This window comes from Crocodylus siamensis, chromosome 2, assembly GCF_052110815.1.
Source record: "Crocodylus siamensis isolate JL-2025a chromosome 2, ASM5211081v1, whole genome shotgun sequence".
Taxonomy (NCBI): domain Eukaryota; kingdom Metazoa; phylum Chordata; order Crocodylia; family Crocodylidae; genus Crocodylus; species Crocodylus siamensis.
The window spans coordinates 228031815-228056095 of NC_143396.1; the positions used below are offsets into that span (position 1 = coordinate 228031815).

Here is a 24281-nt window from a genome sequence, read left to right on the forward strand (position 1 = left end):
TCTGGTACCTTCTGGGGGCTCAAAGACGGGTGGGTTTAAACAGTACATATGATAGCCACGGTCACAGTCATCACAGAAGAGCAGCTGGTCCTGATGCAGGATTGGTGAAGAGAAGGATAAGGCGGGGGGGAAAAGAAAACATTATAGATTAGTCAATTGTTGAGGTGGAAACATAAGTATTTTGTAATCAGCAGTGCATAGTTTTGAACGCATAGTTCGAGCAAAAATAATATAGGGAACATAAATCTATTCACAGAACATCACATTTCTGCTTCCATAATTGATCACCATGGGCACTCACACATATGCAGGGAGGCTGCTCCGACATGTAAATCCAGTTGGTCAGAGCAGATTCAATTAATCTGGAACGCAGAAATTAATGCATTCCAGCAGCCTCCAGCATCACGTGTATCACTGTCCACATGCTGAAAAATGGTGACGGCACTTTGAACTAAACTGATCAAACAAGCTTTAGTTCAAAGCACCCCGCCACCATTTTTTCAGTGCAGGGACACTGATACACGTGATGCTGGGGTGCTTTTAATTAGTGCGGCTCACTAATCAAAGCATCCCCCTCCCCGCCTCCCAGAGCACATCTATAAATGCCCATTGTTCTTAATTGGCCCTAGTGTCCCTTCCTAGTCTTATCTGTGTCGTGCAAAGAAACTTGGAGTTTCTAACTGGAAAATCTCTCTGAACACGACAAATCTGCTACTATATGACTGGAGTCCCCAGCAAGAATAAATAAATGGAAATACTCTGAATCTTACTCCACACAATCTGAGACTAACCTTCCCCACATAGTGGTGCTATTCCCTGGTGTCACCTACTCTGGATCTTACCATCTTCTCACAACACTTCTTTCCTCAAAACTGAAAAGAACAAATTTGGAAACACCATCTGTTTAGTGAATGAGGTCTGTTCAGTGGACCATGTGGACCACTTCTGGGTCATTACCAATTCCAGCCAAGAACACAGTATTGAAATAGATTGCCCTATTATGGATTTTTATAACATGATCTTCTGGCCACAGTCCAGTTTCTGCTGAAATGGTTTCCAAATTGTGGTTACCAACATCTTAAGTGGTCCTTTAAGGCACCCAGGATGATCTTACACAGAAGTACCTAGAAGCTGTTCTTTCCAGATCAGGGCTGACGGAAATTGGAGAACCAGTAGCAGAAGCAGAGTGACCCACTTCTGCTACCAATATACTTAATATTCTGCAGCAAAACAGAAAACACCCTTTAGGTCAGTACTTGCAGTAGCTTCACCAGTACTAATTTTCATAAAAAGATAAATAAACTCACATCATTCTCAGAGGTCCCACAAAGGCTGCAGGATTTACACTCAATGCATTGCCACTGATAGGTTTTGACAGCCTCAGTCATGTTTGTGGTGAACTGCAGGCAGGTTGGGTGTCCTGGGGGAAATTAAAAATGACTGTAATGATTCAGTTTTACTTTTATTAGCATTAACTGTTATTAAATTTGGGGACAAAACGCACATGGACATGGACTGATCACAACATGGGCTGCAACTAACAGATACCAAAGAGGAAAGCAGGCATTAACCCTTTCGCTGCCGGGCACAAGAAAAATAAGATTCAACCCCACCCATTTTCCCATCGGCAAAGCAGTTTTTTTCAGAGCTCTTAAAAATGTTCTTTGAAAGAAAATGAGAGAAAAGGAAGAAATCAGAAACATTCCCAATTTCAGAGAGAACCCATCCATCTCAATTGAAATTGGACTAGGTTTCAATTGGCAGTTTAATTCAACCTGATTAAAGGACCTGGTTTGAAAGGAGATTTTATTCCCATTTCAAAGCTTCCCTTCCTAGTGACCAAAGAGCTACAAATAGAGGAGCAATTCGAAAACTTAGCTGGAGAAAGAGGAGCAGAACATAGAGAAGGGGAAAGAAGCAGTGTTGTGTTTTTAAGAGCTCTGTGCTACTAAAATTGGTTGGCACAGAAGAAACCAAATTGCACCGCTAACCTTCCAGGATCAAAAGAAAAGAACCCCAACAACTCCCAAAACAAACTAAACAAAAGGAATAAAGAAGGGAAAGCTAGCAGAACAGTCACATCTAATTGGGAAGGACAAATCGCCAGAGTTTACAACCCCACCCCTACATGCGTGTCGACTCCAGCTTTGCAAAACAGCAGTACCACAGTAGCAGGGTCAGCAAAGGGCTTTCTGGAGGGGAAAAATACAAACAAACAAACAAACAAACCAAAGGTAGGATCAGTGTTCCTTCTGCAAAACAAAATGAGAAAAAACACCACTGAAATCAAGTACTGTACCCCCAAATCACCCTTCAAGACAGTTTAAGCCACCTGGAGTTACACAAAGTCCTTCTTCTCAGGTAACAAACATTTTCCATCTCTGACATGCACTAGTATTAATAAGCTGCATAGTGCATGGGGAAAGGTGGACTATAAACATACTTGTATACGTGTACAGATACATTCACGTCTATTGAATGCTAGTTCTAGACACTGGTAAAAATATAAAAAGTGTTCCTTTTTGTATGTCTATTATTATTGGACAGCTATAACTAGGGAGGAAAAAATTCTTTTAATTTCACTGGTGTGGAAATATTTTTAAGAGGATCAAAGTACAAAAGTGAAAGACACTTGGCTAGTAAGAAAAATAAGGCTGGAAATGGCTACAATTGGCATGTGTATAGGAGTGATCTTTTCATCACCAAATCCCTCAGTGGTGTGCATTTCTGTTATACTTTCCTATCACTGCCATGTAATATTTGGAAATTTTTGTGTTTTCTAGTCTGCTAAGTAAATGGTTTCTGAGAATTGATGGGTACTTAAGTAATAATGTTAGAGAATATAAACAAATGTCATCAATTGCTGTGAGAAAGATTTGGGTTTTCTGGTTATTCCAATGTGGTATTGGCATGAGAACTATGGACGTCTAGTAGCAAAACAGATTTTCATAAGTTAACAAAGAAATAGTAAAGAAGAGGAAATACAAAAGGAAGGAGGGATCAGCATTAGAACAGGTCAATTTTATACTCTTGATCATTCAGAAAAGTGATGGATCCAGACAAAAACCCTCCAGTTTTTGGAGCATTTGAATGTAGCACAGGGCTACATTCAAAGGATATCAATCTGTGTAATGGAGCAAACCCAAGAATCCTGAAGTCTGAGAATCCAGAAACAGACTTTCTGATATGCGCCCATCTTTAGTTCAGAGCAACTCAAATGATTCTTGCTGTTACAGGACCCTTAGAACCTGACATGACACTAGATTGTTTCCTCCAGGGTTGACTCCCAGCCAAAACAGAGCTTCATTTTAATGTCAGGACACTGAAGAAACACTCCGCACTATGCAGAAGGGAAAATTACATTGGAACAGAAACTAATGGACTTCCAAAAAAAAAAAAAAGATGCAGAGTGCTGAACTCAAAGAAGGCCGTTCAAACAAAGGAGCACCGTTCTGTAATCATGCAAGTGCTAAATTCTGCTACACATGAAATCAGCACCTGGAATTAAATAAACTAAATCTAAATTAGTATGTCTGTATGCACACATGCACTATCTATTATTCTTGACAATACCTTCCCCTCACTCAACTCCATAATGCAGGAACCACCTTCAGTTGTCCTACTTATCCAGGCTGTTTCCAAATCTTATCACTACATTGTCCATCACATTTTTAGAATCTAATCTCTTCTCATGTCCAGACACAAAAAATATTCATTCAGGACACTGCATAATTAGGGGTGGCTGGGTAGGGTGCCAACTTAGGAGGGGCGCCAAAATTGTCCCCCACTCTAACAACACAAGTAGCCCTGGAGCCTTGGTCTTGCAGCAGCCATTGAGGGCATGGACACCATGCTGCTGTTGTACAAGCAGACCATGCTGCAGTGGTGCTTTTGAGCCCCCTGGCATAGGTAAGACTTCTGCGCTCCTCCCCAGCTCTCAGACACCATGCCCATCCAGCGCTCTCCCAACCCCACACCCTCGTTTTGTCCATAGCACCAACCCTGCTTGTTATTCCTTTGATACAGGACCTCATCATTTCATGTCTTGACCATTATAGTATGTTCCCTCTCAGCTTCTCTGGCACCACATCACTTTCTATTCAAAATAAAGCACAGCTGCTAACACTATTGTTCTGCTTGCATCTCCCTGTCATTGGAATCGCTCCAATAAATTCCTCTCTGACACCACATGAAGTTCAAGTTTCCCATCCTACACCTGAAGGTCCTTCACTGCCTATCCCTGCCATCTTTATCTAGCACGTCTATTCTGTCCTTTGCCTTACCAGGGAGACATCAGCTCCACTCTGTGAAGGTTAAAATGAGGGATATGGGAAATAATAATAATAGTGCTTACAGAACATTTATCTTTAATAAAATCTTTTAGCACTGATCATGACACACTTTTTTACAGGAAGAATAAGAATGATTTTAAAAGAGCATTGTCTCTCCTCCCAAGGCTTCCATACCCTGCCGCAGAACTTTATTATCATGGAACAGGTTACAGACAGCCAGATTACTTGCAAGTCCTGAGGACCGGCTCTCTGTGTTCGATTAGGGTTTCTCTCCTTCTAAATTGAGAGATTATCCCAGAGACACCTCTCCTTCCAGCCTCCAAAGTCAGGATCGCCGGCATATTTAGAAACCTCCTTTGTAGTTAGCACGACCCCTTCCAGACTGTCACTGACTGTTCTGAGAGCCAGATCAGGCCTCTAGCACTGGGAGTATATGTCAGAATGCAGTTCACAGTATGAAAATCAAATGCATTTTCTTGCCTATGGTCTCCCGGTTCCCTTCTAACCTAACCTCCCCACTGTCCCTCTGCCTTGCCCAAAGCTCTGTGTTTTTTGTGACATGCTGAAAGCTTCACAGCACAAAAGAGAGATCTCATAGCTGGGCTTCTGCACAACAAGCAGCCCCTGGCACTCCCCCTTCTCAGGGGCTTCCAAGCCTGGTGGAAGACAGGCTGATAGGACACATGTCTGGGTCTAGTAAGGACATATTTTGATTGGTTCAGGTTTGTAACAGAAAAGGTCTGTTGACAGTTACAGGTATTTCTGCAAAGGCCTGTATAAAGCGCAGCGGCTGAAATGACATGTGGGATGGTGCTGTGTGTGACAGGGAGCTGTAAAATGTTTTACTGCATATTTTCAGTGTGTATGCGATTGTGAACTAGGCATACATTTATTTCTATAGTCCTGTGATAAACTGTATTTAGGGTAATCAACACATGCAGTAAAGGGTCCATTAATAATTCTGATGATGCCAGAGTTATAGCAGACTCCAGATCACCCTCCCATTTGTTGTATCCTCCTCTGCAGGCCTAACAGAAGGAAAGAGCAGTAGAAATTTATAGCATTGCTGAAGTCAATAGATAGAACTCTAAAATATACCCAGCGCCGGTGAAGCAGAAAGTGACATGTTTACGTTGCCAGTTTTCTAACTGACCGTAACTGGGTTCTAACTACAACTTTCACTAGGGAACAACTGCTGTAAACAACATATATAGTCAAACCTGCACTAAGCAACCACTCCAAAGAATAGATGGCTTCAAAGGAAAAAATCTTGAATGCTCCTCATCTTTATGGAAATTCAGATCTGGATCTGAAATCAGACCCATATCTCTGATACCCGCATTTCAGGTGCCATTGTGTTCAGTTTTGCACCACATCCATGAGGCAGTTGGGGAGGAATGGGGGAGGGGGTATTATCACTTACGAGGGATATCATGAAGTATGCATCCAATGGTGGCGCAGGGTATTTGAAAGGAAGATTTTAGCACAGATGCCTTTAAAACTATTTTAAATCTCTCCAGGCTTCACTGATTGTGTGACTCTAAAGACCAAGAATGACATCAAGGCCAGTAGTGACCAGCTGCATCCAGGCATTCTGTGACCAGTAAAGACCTTACAATGGCTCATTACTGCTTCTTCAATAATGAATTCTGCAGTGCAAAATTAATTGTGACCACGTGCTCTGTCACAACCACTACAGACTATTTAAATTAACAACCCAATCAATAATCCTTTCCAAATGAAAGCAAATATGAGTTTGAGACACAAATAAGCACCAGAGCTTTCTTTACAAAAAAAAATAATGTACAAAAAGCAAAAGGGATTTTTCACCCAGCAAGAGTGCATCTGTCAGACAAAATTACTGTATTTTTTCAGTTCTCTCCTCTCTATTGTCTATATGGTGGTGGGTTGTTTTTTTTTTAATCAATAGCATCATGAAAACCCCTGGGGCTCCTGGTTACCTTACATAAGAATCTATCCCGTAAACTATTCAGTGGAGTCTTTAAACAACCAGTGATATATTTTTCAGCTATCATGTCCAATGCAATGTCACAGCCACCCCATCCATGTAATGGAAGTTTTACATGCAAATGATTGCAAAACCAAGACCTATTACCTTGCTAAGACTGAATAAGCATTGCTTTAAGAGCTATTTACATGACTCAGTATTAGAAGAATTTCTCAAAAAAGAAAAAAGTAATGTGTGATTCCATCAGTCAGTGCAATTTATTACATTTAATGTACAAATTCAGTCTTCACTTATCTTCCTAAAAATGGAGCCCTCAACTCTTCCAGATACATAGTACTACATGACTAAGCATTTTAAATATGAGCCAGACCACCCCAAATGACGTTAGTTTAAAATTCACAAGATTTTATTTTTTTTTAAATGTAGGTCCTATTCTATTTGTCTTCTATTGTTTGAGCCTTTGGGGCACACTTTCCAAGCTTTCCACAGTCAACAATAGGGTTAGAAAGATGGATTTTTAAACTAAAACAATGATTCTCTTGTAATCAGGGGACTCCAGGAACTGGGACTTTAATAAAAAATCACCATATACCTAAAGACTCAGAAATGCTAGTTACATATTTCTGGGGTTTCCACAGCATTTTGCACTTTCAAACTTCTTCAAATACTTAGGCCCTTTTCATGCAAATAAATGGGCCTGGGGACTTAAATGGGACTATTTATAAACATATGTATTTGTAGGATGAAGATCTAAATCACTGATCACTATAATTTCTCTGAGCTCCAGGGAAGTCTCATAATCCCCATTTTACACATAGGGAAGCTAGTGCACATAGACATTAAGGGATGTGGCCATGCCCAGAGAAAGAATCAGTGTCAGAGAAGTGATTAGCATGCAAGAGGTTCATCCCCAGTCCTCAGGACAGACAAAATCTGGATTTAGCCTTTTAAATAAGCAAAACATGTTACATGTGTCACTACTAAGTGTTGTTTAATCCAGTCAATATTTTAAGGGGTAAAAAGAGGAAAGCAGCAGCATTAAAAATCTAATGACTACTTGCCAATGACATTACAGTGAGAAAACATGACCTTTTGTTGGAACACACAACAGCAGATTCACTATGCAAATACATTCATCAATGACCCCTACAGAAAGGTGGCAGGCATTTTTCAAGGAGACAATACCAGTGATACAGATATTGCTAACCAAATACAGCTTTGCTACAGAAATAAGTCCTAAATAGTTACTGCTCTTTGCTAGCAGATAGGACAACCTGAATTGGTCAGAGACTAGCTTTCCTGTAATCTAAGGCTAGGTACAGACATTCAAAAAGCCCAAGGCAGAATCGATCTAAGTTATGTGGTTTCTGTAAGCAGCATAGTTTGGCTCAGTAACAAGCAGAGCAAACACTTGCCTTTTGGTGTGTGTGTGGCGGGGGGGGGAAGCAAATCTTAGACCAGGTTCCACCATTTTTAAACCAGCCTATGTGTGCTGAACTTCTGTTCTGTTATGGGTATAGATCAGTTTCCAATCATTTATACCAGTAAAAGTGCAATGTCTGTACCTGGCCTAATACGCTTCAATATGCCAGTAATTGTGGTACAATTAATTCCTTCAATAATCAATGGAACTCTGAAAGCATTATGCAGTAGCAGAGCATATTGTTTCTATTATTTAATTTCCTGACCCCATATTATCTCCTCAATCAGTATGGACAGAGGTCTAAACAAGCAAGAGAGGGAGCGAGAGCAAGGGACCAAGAATGGAAGAGCAAGAGCGAGAGAGAGACATTTTTATGCACTGGCACTTAGGAGGTCCAGATAGCTTCATTCAAGAGACAATAGCTTGCTCCCAAGCACTGCCAGTTCCAGTGTAGAAATGCACATAGATCAGAGACCAAGTACTGGTCACAAGTAGAATGAGACCTCTTTTAAGTTTTTGTTCAAAGGATTAACAAAACTCTTATTCCATATGCAAAGTCAATGGGAATTGCATATGTGCAACTGAAGGCAGAACTGGCCTGTGGCCGACAATCAAAATTATACTGGAAATTTTGGGGAAGCTTTAAAGTGGTTGGTTATTGGAAAAGCTCCCTAGTGTGGGCTTTACTATGGTAGCTCATACAGTTTCAAAGTGCTGTGTAGAGTTTCAGTCATGCAAATCCCAGTGCTCATGACAGGAGTGAGTCCTACCAAAATACCTCAGTTTCTTGGAAAATCCTGAGCCTTCAGAAAACAGTCAGCCAAATCTTCTCTTTCTAACTCTGACTGTTCTACACAACATGTTTCCTTCTAAAATGTTTCTAAGCATGGGAGAGACATTTATAGAGAAAATTAGGAATTCATCAACTAAGTTGAATTCTGCCCTTACAATCAAGTACCCCGATAGCAAAGAATTAACTGAGAGCGAAATGGGACTCAAAGGATGTGTGTGAGTATAATATTGATGCATGTAACTATGGATGCATGTAAGTGTAGACACACACAGGACAGAAAATAATTCATGGTGGCATGGTGTGTAATAGAAGATTTATTTGTGAGAGTTTGAGATGACCTACATAACAGTGGCAAAGCCATAAGCAAGTTATTTACTCCCTTCCAAAGGTGTGCTAGTAAAACCCCTTTATATCACCTCTTACTATCTTGTTTTCTGCATATGCCATTTATTCTACAGGAGTTCTACTTTTTAAAACACCCTGAAATATTTTTTAGTGGTATGTTCTTTCTCTCTCTTCAGCTGTAAAGCTAGATTTCCTTTGTATACAAAGAACACCTGTACATGCCTTAGCAGGAAAAGAGGGAAAATGTAATCAGTGGATTTTAAAGGTCTTTAAAATTATCCAAATCTACATTTATATATATATATATATATATATATATATATATATATATATATATATATATATATATATATATATATATACACATCATAGTGGCAGAATCCTTTATCTTGATCTAGCTCCAGGGGTACAAGCTGGTGCTGTATGTCTCACTGGACACCTGAGAATCTCTCCTTTCCAAAGCCATAAAGCTGTCATGTCCAATCATATGAAATCATCAGAAACAAACCATACACATCACTGGCACAGAACTGGATACTATACTGCCTGCTGCCCTGGATCTTGAGCCAAAGGAAAATGGAGGAGGGAACCCATGTTTGATAGGGAAATGAAGGACCATTATTTGTTTGGGTTGATTAAAGCTTCAAGGTATAAATCTCGGGGGGTGATAGACAGCCTCTGCCCTAAATTATTCCAGGCTGCTCTAATGTACAACTGCCAGCGGAAATCACCCTGAGAGCTGGCGTGGCAAGAGATTTCCAGAGCACATTGCATTCTGGCTACCTCCCCCCCACTTTGCCATATCATTGTCCTAGGAGTTGTGAAGACAACACCCCACCACCCACAGATTTCCCTAGTCTAAGCAAATCCCCATCCAGCCACTAAGACCTGTTTAAGACCATGCAAGGTCTTCCTAGTATGGCTGGGGATCTGGCCCACAGCTTCAGTGTGCTCATAGATTTGGAATACTACAAATCATCAAGGGGAGACGGTTTGTTAGGCAGAATGAAAGTGAGGGGCAAGGTACAACTGAGGGGAAGGTGTCACCCGGTTCTGCATTTCAAATTACTATTACCACCACTTACATACTGTGGAAGAGAGATAGTAGCCCTGATTCTCCCTCAATTTACACCAGTTTTACATCAGTGTAACTCTGCTGACAGATTTGCACAGCAAACAAAGTGTAGCTCTACACATGTGCCTGATTCACCACTGCTTTACACCATTGGTAGGCATAAAAGAGCACAAAGCAGTGAAGAATCAGGCCCAACTCATACCTGGCAGTTTCCCACTGCACAAGAGCATGCTCTGCTCATTGATTAATGCCTCCAGCTGTGCTTGAGAAAAGAGAGCTTGATTCACCACTGCGCTGACTTCAGTATAGTTAAACTGTTATAAAGCTGAAGTAACATGTTGGCAAAATAGGCCCCAAGGCTTTGCAGCTGGGAGGTTTATGGGTAGAACCTGCCCTTATATACATGGACTCTATTGTCTGCCCCCAATTTCTTATCCTGAGAAGTGTTCGGCTTCCATCTTTCCCAAACTGACTCTTATTAGACATTGCTGGCTGCTCCGCAAAATGGCTATTTCTTCTCTAAGGAAAAGTACCGTGGAGGCACTCAAATAAGCTTGCATTGAAGCATCAGCTCATTAATGAACTGGATAAGCCGTGCCAGCACTGTACAATTCCTGGGGGTGAATTAGGTCAGAGTGACCTCTAAAAAAAATCCACCAGCCTGCATCACTGGGTGCATAGCATTATGGGTAATGATCTGTTAATTGCTAAAAGGCTGTTCTGCTGCTTACCAATACCAACAGGAAGGAAACCTGCCTTAAGGCATTGCACAGCTTCCGTACGCCAGGGGTTTCAGTAGCAAGAACATACATGCTAATAACTAAAATAAAACAACTTCTAAAGCATGAACTGCCCAGGGATACTGGCAGAGCATGCCACTCCCAGAGTGAGGATCCTAGATTGCTACATCCAGCCTATACACATCCTGGGCATCTGCTGTGTCCATCATTCTTAGTACTGCATTCCTTTCAGTACAAGGTGCTTTTTGTCAAGAAAAACAAGGAAAAGGTACACACAGGAAGGTTGGGAGACAGAAGTAGGACGCTGATCCAGACAGGCTCAATCACTATGAACTAGAAAGCCAGCACCCATCTTGCCTGGGGGACCTTTTAATTTTCCTCCAACAAACTGCAGTGATAAAAACAAAATCCTGAGCTCAGCCCTTGTCACTATGTGCTGCAGTCTCCCCAGCCAGGCCAGCTCACACACCACAGAGCTTTCAATCAACTGGCAAGTTCACCAGCCCTTTCAAAATGAGCAGCCAAGCAAAAATACTTGGTCATAAACACTCGAAATAAGAATGGGAGGGGGGGATACATTTTTTAAAAGCTTGGTTAAACCAGTGTTGCGTGGTGCATTAAATGGACATCCCCCACAGCCTATTTGCAGCATTGCTATCAGAGGGGACCCAATGATTTCCAGTAGTTGTAAAAAAAAGAATGATAGCAAGAGGAAGGCTTTTGGGAGGCTATGGTCTTGGTAGCTGTTTATCAGGACCTTGAACAACCACCTCATTTTAAAAATATTATTTCCATCCCTTTTTTAATATATGAGCAAAAATCCAGCCATCTGCTAGAACCAACAACCCTAACTACTGCCCTAATACCTGTTCCTGCTTTAACATTCCTGCTGTTAAACTACTGTGCTAATACAAACAGACAGCAGCATGTCTGCAGGGACTTCTAGTGCTGTCCAGCATACAGATATGCTCAAGGTTATACTTGAAAAGAACAGCTCTCTATTCATGCACCGGACCCTGTCAATGCCATCTGTTAGGGGGGAGTAGAAAGGGGTCCCAAGCACACTGCCGTCTCACCAGCATTTCTCTGCAATTTTTAACTAAAACTGATGATCTCCTGGAACCACGAGTGTCACCCAAATTTTCAAACCCTGAAATGACTTCTTCTCCGAGTTGATAATTCCACAGATGTTTTTGGTTAGACTGTTATAACAACTTTGTTACTATAAAGAGGCCATTTAAAATTCTTTTCAATTGCAAGGGTTGTTTGTGGGCTTTTTTTTCCCCTTCTCTCAAAGTTTTTTTGACCTTCAGAGAATATTCCCCCCGACACTTACAAAGAAGCCTTGCAGTACTGCAAATAGAGCATTACTCCAGAATACAATCTTCACATGAACTCGGTGTTGTAAAAGATGCAAAATGTCATCTAACCACAAACCCAGCCTTAACACTGGCAGTGCAAACTTCCTCACATCAACCTGCCAATATGCCTGTACATGCTTGAGAAACCATTAGGTGTGGGTTAGTAAATTTGCCTGGGCCAGGCAGGCTTTGGTTTCTCTTGTCAGATTTCCAATAGGATCACTATTTTATGATGTATACACCTCCCCCTCAAGTAAAAGTTGGACCAAGTACACCAAACAGGAACTTGAACACAAGGTCCTTCCATCATAAGGGTATGAGATTTCAGCAGTGCAGAGACAGAGGCTCTCTGCACAGGCCTGATTTCACTTATGGGCCATGAAACAATCATCAGACACGAAGGACTTTTGGACAGAAATGAGGGGGTTGTTTTAAATGGTGAATGGAGGTGAAATACTAGCAGTCTTCTCAACCAAACAAATGATCTTGTTAGAATGTATTAAGAACAGCTTCTCATTAATTTGCAGCCAGAATGATTCCAGAAAATTCAAATCAAATGGCAAACTCCAGAAAAATTATTTAAAGTTCATCATTTAATATTAAATAAACTTAAGAAATAACTAGGCAGAAGACCTTTTGCCATTGCATATACAGTAACCTCACTGCTGTTACATGAGGTAACTATGTATTGTACAGGTAGATAAATTCACAAGATGGGATAAATGGTTCATAACCTACACAAACATACACTATAAATGCAACAGCTCTGGCTTTCCCTTGCAAGCCTGTTGAACTGCTTATAATTTACGCTATTGCTAATATAGCAGTGTAGTTGTATACTCCCACATAACTAATACTGCATCACTCAGCTAAACACAAACAAAAACAATTCTGAATAAGTTATTTCATTCACTCATTTAAAGGGACTCCTTCAGCTAGTAAGTAAGTAGTATGTTTAAAACATGCTCTCCATTGTTTGTAATGCAATCTTAGAAGTTGAAAAATAAATTTGTACGCTCTTCTAATTTTTCCTTTTACCATTTGGTAAACATATTGCCTGGTTTTCTTTTGTTGCCAAAAAATTAGTTAATGTGGGCACCTTACTTTTTTTTTTTAACTTCAAAATTTCATCAGTATCTCGTGAGAGGTGCTTAGTTAATTAACTTCAAGCTGCAAACCATCAGTTAGTGCTCATTAGAACTGGGCAAGCTTTTTCAAATACTTTAACTGCCAAGACATCCAGTTTCAAAATAACCAAAACCATTCATGAGTTCCAGTCAAATGCACTACATAGTTTTAGTTAAATGATGTAGAATTTTTTTTTCAACAGGAAGGCAAAATACTTTTAAATGCAAGTGAAACAAAACATTTTGCCTTTTTTCATGTCAAAAGTGATTTTTGTTTGGTAAATTACCTTGATTTAGTCTTTTAAAAAATTCATATGAATCCAGGAAGAAAATGTGTTTCACTGGTCATGTCCACATATGCTTTTATGCGCACCTAAACTTAATGCACATTAGTCTAATGCACATTAAGGCGATTTAGGCATGTGTCTACACATGCACATGCTAAGGTGCATTAACACTGGTATGCGGATGACCTGGGACTAAAGTTATTCCCAAGTCAATGGACACACACCACATTAATGTACATTAGCACGTCTACACATCCACTAATGCAACTTAGCTATTCATGCATAAATTTGATACTTGCTTTATGCAGGTATCAAATTTAGGTTCAAATAGTCTAACATTGCCATTTTTAAGGTGCATTAAGGATGCGCACATGTAGAAGCACATCTTTTAATGCGCCTTAAATTGAGCTAATGTGCATTAAATGCACACATGTATACATGTCCACTAAGAAGAAACAAACCCCAAAAGATTCAATGCAAAATACTTTTAGCTCCCTTTTTTCAGTTCAGTTATTTGTGCAGTTAATGCTGACAGTGCTTTTCAGTAAGATGCACCAAAAAGTGGAGTTTGGGGGTTTTTGGAGAAAAATGGCAGATTAAAATCCACTGTTTGTTACTTTAAAACCTAGAAAACATTTCTATCAAAGTAACATTATTGTCAAAATTTAAGTCACATTAACAAGGTAATTGTATTCATTTAACTTATATAAATGATATTCTTGTCAGCTAAATAGACGGTAGATTAAAAAAAAAGAAATAAATTTAGCCAGTTCCAGTGCAATGGACACAAAAGCTCCTCATTAAACGTACTACTAGCCACGTTCATTCTCACTGCCAAAATGAATTATTGGGCAGAGGCTATCATGAAAATTAAATATCATTTTATTTATTTATGGCTAAAAGGTGCTATCATATAATCCTTTTTGGATCTGTAACTCATAGGTCCCTGCTACCATTTGGGGCTTTTTGAGTTGGTAATAGGTAGTTTTAGTGGTGACTAAGTGCTTACAAGACTCTCATTTAGTCCAGTCTTTCAAGGTTTTCCATATGTCTTTGATTCCTCTTAGTTTAGAGAGACTTAAGAGTGCTTATAACTCTCACATCCTTTTCCTTAGTTCTCAAAAATGCCTTAATAATTATCTTCAAGAGAACTAGCAATATGCCTTTTAAATAATATCAGTGGCTGTAATTCTTATGGTCCCTGTAAGGTCCCTTTACGCTACCAAAGCAGGATGGAACCTAGTAGGTACCTACATGCTTTTGAAATTTCTATCTGCTTTTTTTGATATTTAAATACCCTTACAAATCTGGCTCATACTGAAGATGGAAAACAGGGCCCTAGGAGCTTGTGTATAAGTGTCATAAGGTTTGTACTGCAAGTTCATTTGTCAGATGAAGCCTACTTCTCCAGGTGAAGAGAGTGTGCAACTGAGAACCCAACCTACTCTTGAATATAATAGCAACCTGAGAATTTCTGAGGGACAGAGTATATGGAAAGGGGTAGATAATAACTTCTCCAATCTTTCAGATAGAAGGCAGGCCTGAGAGACAGAGATAGGCTTCAATGAAGGGAAACTGCTGACCAAGCGCCTGCTGGGTGAAAAAGCTCTTATGATGGAGTGGAAAGACTTTTAAGCCAAGACAGTTATATGGTGGCTGAAATGACTACCTGAGCCTGGAGAAGGGGCTGGAGGGGTTTGAGTGTCATTGCATTAAAATAAACCATACCCATAGAAAAGCAATATTGTGCAAAGGATGGGAGGGGAAAAGAATTTGTCAGTGCCAGACTCCAAACCAGGCTGGATACATCCTGTTGCAGAGGGTGTTCTATGACAGAGGTGGTCAGCCTACAGCTTGATGCCACAAGTGGTACCAGTAGCCTTCTAGTGTAGTACATGGCAGATCAGGAAGGTGGCAGGCAGGACACCGGCAGATACAGCAGGGAACAGAAAGCAGAGAAGCAGACTGGGCAGGGAGCACAGAGTAGGAAACAAAAAGCAGAGCAGCAAATAGGTGGTCCGAGTGGCATTCAGGGAAGGTTTGGGGCTTTATTTGTGACGCCTCCCAAAAAGTCTGGCCCCCACTGTTCTCTGAAGTTCACTATCAGCATATTGTTGTATTACCTGTGTTTAACTGGGTGTCTGATGCTTACAAAAATAGTCACTGCATAGTTCTTGACTTCCTCACATCCAATCGGCTCCTCTTGCCACAAAGAGTTGGCTTCAGTCATAGTACTTGTTCCTGAAATCACAGTGTAACTAATGCCTGTAACTTGACGAAAGAAATGTAAATTGCCAAACTAAGTCTCCAGAAATATTTAAACAAAATTCTTGCCATGCATTTTTAAAACCTCTAATCCATTTCAGAGAAGTTGGTTATATGTGAAAGATATATTCCTTCTCCTTTCAAAATACAACATGGTTGTTGATGCTACGACAATAAACACAGGATGGTGCAGCAGAGTGGACAGAGCATACAATCCAAACAAAAATCTTCCTGAAAAGATCACAGATATTCACAAGAACATTGATATGAACTGGAAGACATGTATTTGCTGTGGTAAGGGCATCAAAGGACAAAAATAGTTCTCTGGTAAAACCAGTGAAATACAGTATAGGGAGGTGTTGTATCTCCACAGCAAGGCACAGCTTTCCATCAGCCAGGAAGTCAAAGAACTGCTCCTTTAAGGAAATGTCGCAAGCATCTGCCCCTCATGGGCAGGCAGCAACAATTAATAGAACTTCAATGCATCATAAGTCAAAATATGTCACCTTTTCCATAACAATTTGCTAACTGGGGCCAGAATATAATTTGTTCAGTGCTACCATACCTCTATCTTAACCTGAAACCTAGTCAGCTGTTTCTAATTGTATTTTAGATTATTATTTTAACAAAGACAAAACCATGCTCCAAAAATCTACATTTAAAAAAAGTGGTAAACTTTCCCCATCAGGGTATAATAAAGGATTACATGTCAAAAGGATGAAAAATAATCCGAATCATAGTTATAAATATATGAGAGGGTAAAAAAATTAATTGGGGTCTTTGGGGAAACACCAATGAGTCAAGGGATGCAATAAGGGGATACACGTCTCTCATCTTATGTCTCAGTGGAGGTAAGACTAAACTTAAATGACCAGGTTGGATGGAACAAAGAAAACAGCACTTGCAATGGGACAATGGAAAACTTAAACAAACACAAGTACCAGTACAGGAAAGCATAAACCTAGTCTCAAGTCAATGAGATTGGTTAATGCTTAAATCCTTTCCTAAACTGGGATACTTCAGCAAGTGGGATCCCAGTCAGGGACCAAGAAGACAGAAGCAGGATGAAGAATAGCACTGAAATGGAGAGAAGGCTGTCACTTCAAAAGAATATTAAAATATTCATTTGAGAGAATAGGAAATATACTCCCACATACTCTGCTAGTTTGATGGCTCTAATGGGCTAAGCTTGATGGGCTCAGTTTTAGCACATAAACCCAAACTTTGACCAGGTGTGCAGCACAGAATGGAGAAAAAAAATCAGAAATGTTATACAAAGTAAAATACGCTTTCTTAGGCCAAATCAAACAAGCAATACCATTTTCCACACAGCTCCTAGAACATACGACCACAACCCGCAGGCTCACAGCCCTCGACATAAATCTCAAAGCTGGGAACAATGCAAGCCCAGTCATGATTATGCAGGATGAAAGCAGCTTCTGGGGGGAAAAATCATTTCCCCTCCTGCTACCTTTCATCAGCGGGAGCCCTTCTAGGCTGAGAGAAAGACCTGGCTAGCTAATATATTATACCTTACCTGGCCCCAAAAGTACACTCAGAATTAGCAGTGCTTTGAGCCAAGGGGGCAGACAGTGCTCTCTTAAGTTTTGGGTAGTGTCTACAGAATCAAAACTTGCATATAATAACAATGCTGCCTGTAGATCTTACAGGGTTTTTATGTTTAGTGGGGGGGGTTGTTTGCTTGTTTGTTTTTAAGCTACCTTCTAAATGGGACCTTTATACAGAGTTATCTTAGGGTCTTTTTCACAGCATCTGATGACATGAACTGTGGCTCACAAAAGTTTATGCATTTCTGATGAAGTTAGTCTATAAGGTGCATCTCTACCTTGCCTTCTTCTGCCTGCAACAGTAGCTGTCATCTGAATGGGTAACAACAGAAGCCTGAAAAGGTTCACTTAAATGTCCGCTCTTGCTGATCACTCTAATAGAAATATCCAGTAAACCACTTGTCCAGAACCTCTGGTGAAGGAGCAGGAAAGGGGTCAATGGCCCACATTAATTGAGCATGGAAAGGTATGCAACTATAAGCAGTGGAGCCCTTTCAGGTGGTCCCTTCTGTCCTTGATTGGTCAGTGCCCACACCAGCCTTCAGCTGAGTTGGAGCTCAAGGAAGAAACAGGAGCAACTGGAGAAAATCATTAGGCTTCCTATCCATTTTTCAGGGAGATGTAAGGGTCTGCTTTTTTACTGCAGTTTTTCTTTGTCCTTGTCACTGAACAGCTGCCCATCATATTGAATAAGTCAAGAAACAAACTGCTAACTGAAAAAAAATTCTGCATGTGGAAAATGCTATGAAACCAGACAGGGAATGATAAATTCCCTATTGCAGGGATAGAACTTATATGACATAGGAACATTTAACATTCTACAGATGAGGTTTCATTCTCGCCACAGTTTTAAAGATTTTAGTTTAATATATCTGGAGCCCTACTGGATTCATCCCAATTGGAGTCTATAAGACTTCCTCTATAGAATTTCCTCTCATTTACATTGTTTTATTTATCATTAAATCCAGTTTTGGTTCCACTACTCCAGGGGTTCTCTTGTCAAACATCAAAGACCACTTAAGCACTGCATCCAGCTGCTATGATTGCATGTGGCCACAGACACTAAAAAGGTCATATAAAGCCACTGCTGGAATCTGAGTGTGTGAAGGGTAGAAAGGAGAAACCCAACAGAGTTTCATATAAATGGCAGCATGCTTGCTATAGGAAAATGAAGCAAAGGAAAAAAACTAGCCCAAAAGGCTGGTCTTCCAGCTGATCTTAAAGAGTGTCTCTTTTCTCTGCCCTTCCCTATCACTCCTACTACAACAAAAAGCTGTGCCTGGAGTGGGAGGTTCAGTGAAACAGAACAAACTGAACCAAAGACTTGAAATCGTCACCTACAGTAAGAGGCATGTTGGAAATGTGACGGCTAGGATCTGAATTCAATAGTGATATAACTTGTTAAAAATATCTGCTTAAAAGAGACACTGGGAGCATTTGCATATGCTATTATCATGCAGCGATAAATTCCAGCATATATCACACCAGAGTTTATTGCTCCCAGGCACCACGGTTATTACATGTGTGCCTGGAGCCGCAGCACATTGAGCTGGGTTTGAGCACCCCTGGCTGGCAAGGGGCCCAGGGCTGCTCTGACTGGGCTCAATGTGCTGTGGAGGGGCAGGCTATAGCCCAAGAATGCTCCAGGTAGTGCCTGCACTTAAGCGCTCTCATGCCCCAGCCAGCCGTGTCAGTGTCTATACATGTGCTGCAGTGGAGTAAAAAACTCCACAGCAGGAGAGTACTTGTATTGACAAGTACTAACCCTGCTGCCAAGTTAATTGGTTTCCTTCAGCCCAATAGGGCTGCACCTGTGGATATGAGACGTACTGCAGAGCTAATATGCCTACTCTGCAGTAAACATCTCATGTAAATGCGCTCACTGTCAAATAAATTAGACTCAACATTTGATTTACCTTAACAAAATGGTATTAATCTCATTGTGAAGTTCCTTCATATATAAGCCCATTTAAAAAGAGCCGTCGTTACCACCAACTGCTGGCAAATAATTATTTACAGGAGTCCTACACAAAAAATTATTCTCTGCCTACTTCCACAATTCCAAGTGACTAACACTGTTCCCAACGTCCCACCAACAAAGAAAAATAAGGAAGCTCTGTTAATTTCAAGCTTCACTACAAATCCAAAATAAAACCCAGGGATAAAAATCATCATTTACAAAACGGAAAAGGAAAACAAAATCAATAGAGAAGGAAGTTTTATTTTAAGCTTCAAAGAAAGTATTGTAAACAATGGAGAGCTTAGAAAAGTATGTACAACAAGTATGGTATTTGACAGTGTCTTTTTAAAAGATGGTTATGTGCACTAGAAAGTTCTTGTGGCATTTGTTTGATAAAGGGCTATTTACAAAGAAATATACAATAGGGGCATCAGAAGAGGACTTTATTTAATAAGAATATTACACAAATTAAAAACAGACCCTAAAGTTTGCAGAACTTCATTATAGTTGTGCATCTTGTTATATTTAAAAGGAACAAAACTTAATTTCTTTTTTCTAAAGGCAGTATAACAACTGTAGATATTCAAAAACAGCCCAACAAGAGGCTTAACCCTGCTTTCACTGATGTCAAGAAGGTAAGTTATACCATTGAAATTAATGGGAGCGCTTCTACAGGAGATGTTGTATTGCCCAAATCTGCAATCTTGGGCATAAGTCAGAAGTTAACAACATTTCTGGCTCCATGATCCTAGCTCCAGGTCTTTGACTCTACTAGTCAAGCTGTGATCACTCTTCCAATATATGCCTGACTTCCATTAGATTTTCATGGGGGAGTCATAACCTCAAGCTTTTGTGCTGTAACCCCTGTTTTGGGAACTGCTGCACTGTTGACAGGAAAGAGAAGATCCTTCATTTTTCACACACATTAGTCTGCTGGCAAGGTTAACTGAAGTCTTGGACGTGCAAGACATAGGATGCAAGATCAAGCTCTTTATATACACTCCCATCTTCTTGTCCATGGCAAGAAGATGGGTTCTTCATACAAGCCTTTGATGAATAAATGATTTAATAACTACATCAGGTAACTAACTGGGCTAGAATATATCTTAGGTCAGGTCAACACTTCAGAAACTTTTGCAGGCAAAACATAAGTGATGATTAGGGGTATGATTGTTTTGCAACATTTCTATACCAGCATAAACCCTACTTTACACAGTTATACCAGTTTCCAAAAGTTATTGCCACTACAGTTTACTTCACTCAGAGAACTAATATCAACCATACTATCAACATCATGTTTTTGCTGCATGGAAGCTTGAAAGGCAGGTTTGGTATACTTTTTCTGTTGTAAACAAGGTCTCATGTTCAAATCCAAGGACTTTTTTCTAGGAAAACAGGCTAGCCTGCATCGTTACTCTTCAAATGAGACTAGGCAAAGCACTGCAGGGAACAATCCTGTGCTAGCCCATGAGAATGGATGGGTAACTAGATAGGTCCTGTGATTCATCTATTGGAAGATGGCTAACACCATGGAAAATGTGTTTTGAACTCTTCTGTCCTCACTCAGGTTCCATATAACATATTTCCTCCCCTTGAGTTGCACCAGTTTTGTTTTGTTTGGGGTTTTTTGGGCATACTTTAAATGCATTTCTGCATGCTTTTCATTCTCCAGTAGTTATTATATTAGAGCTCAGTTATTCTGGGTCTACGCTCCTCTTATTAGTTCAAATGGGAAGTTCCATTGCCAGAGCGCTTATAGATTAGAAGCAGCTCAGAATCAACTGTGGATTTACCAAAAGAAAAAGCAGTACTATGATCGACTGATTTGTTTTCCTATCTTTTTAAATGTTTTTCAGCAAACAGCAATCCCCACGGCTGGAAAAGCCAAAGCTTGTTTTACTTGATAGAAGAGACACAACTATCTGAATGGAAGACAACCAAATTTTCCTTTGAGCCTGGATACAAAAATTGATCATAAGAATCCAGCCTTAGGGCCTATTCTTTGCTTCCCCAACAGTGTTGTTCAAATTTGTGCCTAATACAGTACAACAAGGTAAATTTTAAACATCTAGCAGGGAAATATTACCAAGAATTTAAAGAGAAAGTAAACCAGAACAATCTCCACTTACCACATCCAATTTGCAAAAAATAAAAATACCCAGCACATGTATGAATGGCTTCTTTAAAGTAAGAGAGAGCAGAGTTGATCTTTATTTTCATAATTTAAAAAATGTTTTTTCCTTAAAGTAAATACTCAGTCTTTATTTTACATTAAGTGCTTTTTTTTAAAAAATGTCACGTCTTCACAAAATTGCTTTTAAATTTTGAAGTAAAATGTATTTTAAACAAAAATACTGTGCAACTGCAGCACTTATTTTCTCTCTTAAATATCGAAATAAATAAAATAGTTAAGTCTTTTTTTCAGTTTGTTTGTTTTTCAGTCATTTCTAGCGTAGATCAGTTCCAGTTTGACCTGGGGTTACACAATCTTAAAGGAAAGTGAAATCAAGAATTAAAAAAAAAAAGAAAAAAAAGATTTTCTTTGTATTGCACAGGCCTAGGGAGTTCCCAAGACTTCTCTGAGCAGGTGCCAGCAGGCCTTCTACAGTCCAGGCTCCTGTGCCAGATGAAACACAGGTATGGAGGGCGTGCAGCAAGGAGAGGAGATGTTTCAAAGCATCCTGGCTTCTCTTAGCCTTCTTTGGAAATGGCTTGATTGAAGGATGTTGGAGTCCATGAGGGCAGGATCAGCTGCAGAAGGAAAGGCAATACAAGATAAAACTAAAAAAAATCTAAACACATAAAAAAGAAATTCTTCAAAAAGACCAAGACATTGTTCCAATACAGTTTCCACTGCATTCCAAATTTTGAAAAAATAGCTAGACAAAATAGTTACCACTAAATGTGGGTGTTCTCAGTGGATACATCAAAAAGATAAGTGGCAAGTGAAAGAGTCATACCCCCAAAAAATCTTCAGCAAAGTGAAGCTTTTTTTCTATTACATTGTCCCTTGTTATTCATCTCCTATACTTGCTTTTTCCATATTAGTGACAACTTTTGGCTTGTGAAACCCTGAGCTGTTTCTGTTGCTATTAGTATTCATTTATATAGATCCACATATGTATGTGGCACTTCACAAAAGGTAGGAATACCTGTTTCCTACTCTGGGAAGTTATATGAGGCCATCCAAATTTTAGAAGTCTCACACACACATGGAAATTCTGAAAACAAGTGAAAAACAGAACATTTACTGCATTCCAAAAAGCAGGGTCAAAACGCAACTTTACAGTTCAACTAAATAAGATATATCTAAAGGGAGCATTCCAGCCATTAATCCATCTCCCCTGGGACTAATGTTCACAGCCTTTAGAGCAGAAACAATTTGTTACTCCAACAATCCATCACTAAAATTTTTCTTCCCCCAAAATATGAAGCCCATCCATTTTCCAACCCCACATTCACTCCTGAACTAGTGAATGGGTCCAAGGTCTAAAATCTCAGGAAACACTCTTTTTTGAGGTCTGTAGAATTGTACTTGTATCACAGGCAGAGGGATATGATAAAAACAGTGCCAGAGGTTTTTCCCTCCTAAACATATGACAAACAAAACATATGATGGGAAGGTGCATTATAAAGATCTAACGGGCAAAAATTTGGCCTGGCTTCATTACTCATCTTAAATAATTACCAATAAAACTGCTGCACCAACCTATTATGAATGCATGTGTGCTGTATTTTATTTATATATGTACACATAATTACAAAACATATATCAATAGAAAATTTCAGGCAGAACAAAAAAAATAGGTGTTTCAGGTGGAAACATCACCTTATATTACAGTAAAGCATATTTCATAGTTTTCATAGACATTAGGGACTGGAAGGGACCTCAAAAGATCATCAGGTCCAGCCCCCTCTCCTCTCCCCGCCCTAGACAGGAAGTCAGCTAGGATCTAGTGACCCCAGCAAGAAATAAATCCAGCTGTTTTTTGAAGGAATACAGAGTAGGTGCTGGCACCACCTCTGGGGGGAGTTTGTTCCAGACCCTGGACACTCACACCATAAAGAACTTTTTTCTAATATCCAGTCTAAACCGGCCTTCCTGGAGTTTATGGCCATTAGACCTTGGGGAGCTGTGGTGAACAGATGTTCTCCCAGGTCCTGATGTATCCCTCTTATGAAGTTGTTGGCTGCCACCAAGTCCCCCCTGAGCCTTCTCTTCTCTGAACTGAAGAGTCCCAAGTCCCTCAGCCTCTCGTACGGCCCTCCCTCCAAGCCTTGGAGCATATGAGTGGCTCTCCTCTGGACTCTCTCAAGCTTCTCCATATCCTTCCTGAAGTGGGAGGCCCAATACAGTACTCCAGCTGCGGTCTCACCAGGGCCAAGTAAAGCAGGAGGATGACTTCCCTGGTTTTGCTTGAGATGCATCAGTGGATGCATGCCAGAGTTTGGTTAGCATCACATTGGTGGCTCGTATTCATCTTGTGGTCAGTCAAGACCCCAAGTCTCTTTCAGTCGTGGTGCTAGCAAGCAGGCAAATGCTGAAGTTCATATTTAAACAAAGGCTTCAGGGGAGTCAACAAGACACTTGCTCGAGGTGTCAACTCAGTAAAACCAAATGCCAGTAAAGTACAACTAGACTACAGAATTTGGATCAGGATCAATATTTTAAACACTCCAAAGTAGGGGGTAGCTGGATGAAAAATTTTCTTTATGGGCCATCTGTAATTGTCATTGACATATTGCTGTGAGTTGGGGTTTAATAGCAGGGAGGAGAGTGCATTTAGAATTAATGGTGCCACAACACAGGTTGTATCCAGCCACTATGTGGGTGCAGCTTTAATTTGCTCTAAACATCAGCAGGCAGTGATCTCAGTCTCTTATCTTTGACCAAGAACCCAAATTGAAGGCTGTAGAATGGCAAATTTGAACTCAAAATGAGTAACTACTGTAAAAACTGAAGAGAACATTGTGATGTAGTGCTAACAAGTTAAGTTTCTTCAACTGAAAACCACTGGCTTTTTAAGCTAGCTAGCCTACTTGAATGAGATTTCATTTCAATAGCAGAATTAACCA

The 24281-nt window shown here is 40.1% G+C and overlaps 1 protein-coding gene across 5 annotated transcripts in view; it reads right to left on the minus strand.

Moving 5' to 3' along the window:
- DPF3 (double PHD fingers 3) overlaps positions 1-24281 on the minus strand; it is a 238363-nt gene that overhangs the window by 18775 nt on the left and 195307 nt on the right. For 2 of the 5 annotated variants that reach the window (XR_016440298.1, XM_090033274.1), the window contains one exon: positions 19470-21956. Coding sequence is in view for 2 of the 5 variants with exons in the window: in XM_090033274.1 (XP_089889400.1) it covers positions 21877-21956 (80 nt within the window). In the remaining 3 variants the exon portion in view is untranslated. Of the gene's footprint in view, positions 1-8; positions 91-1124; positions 1221-1307; positions 1421-19469; positions 21957-24281 lie in introns of those variants that run through there. The other 3 variants (XR_016440300.1, XM_090033272.1, XR_016440299.1) reach the window with 3 other exon arrangements.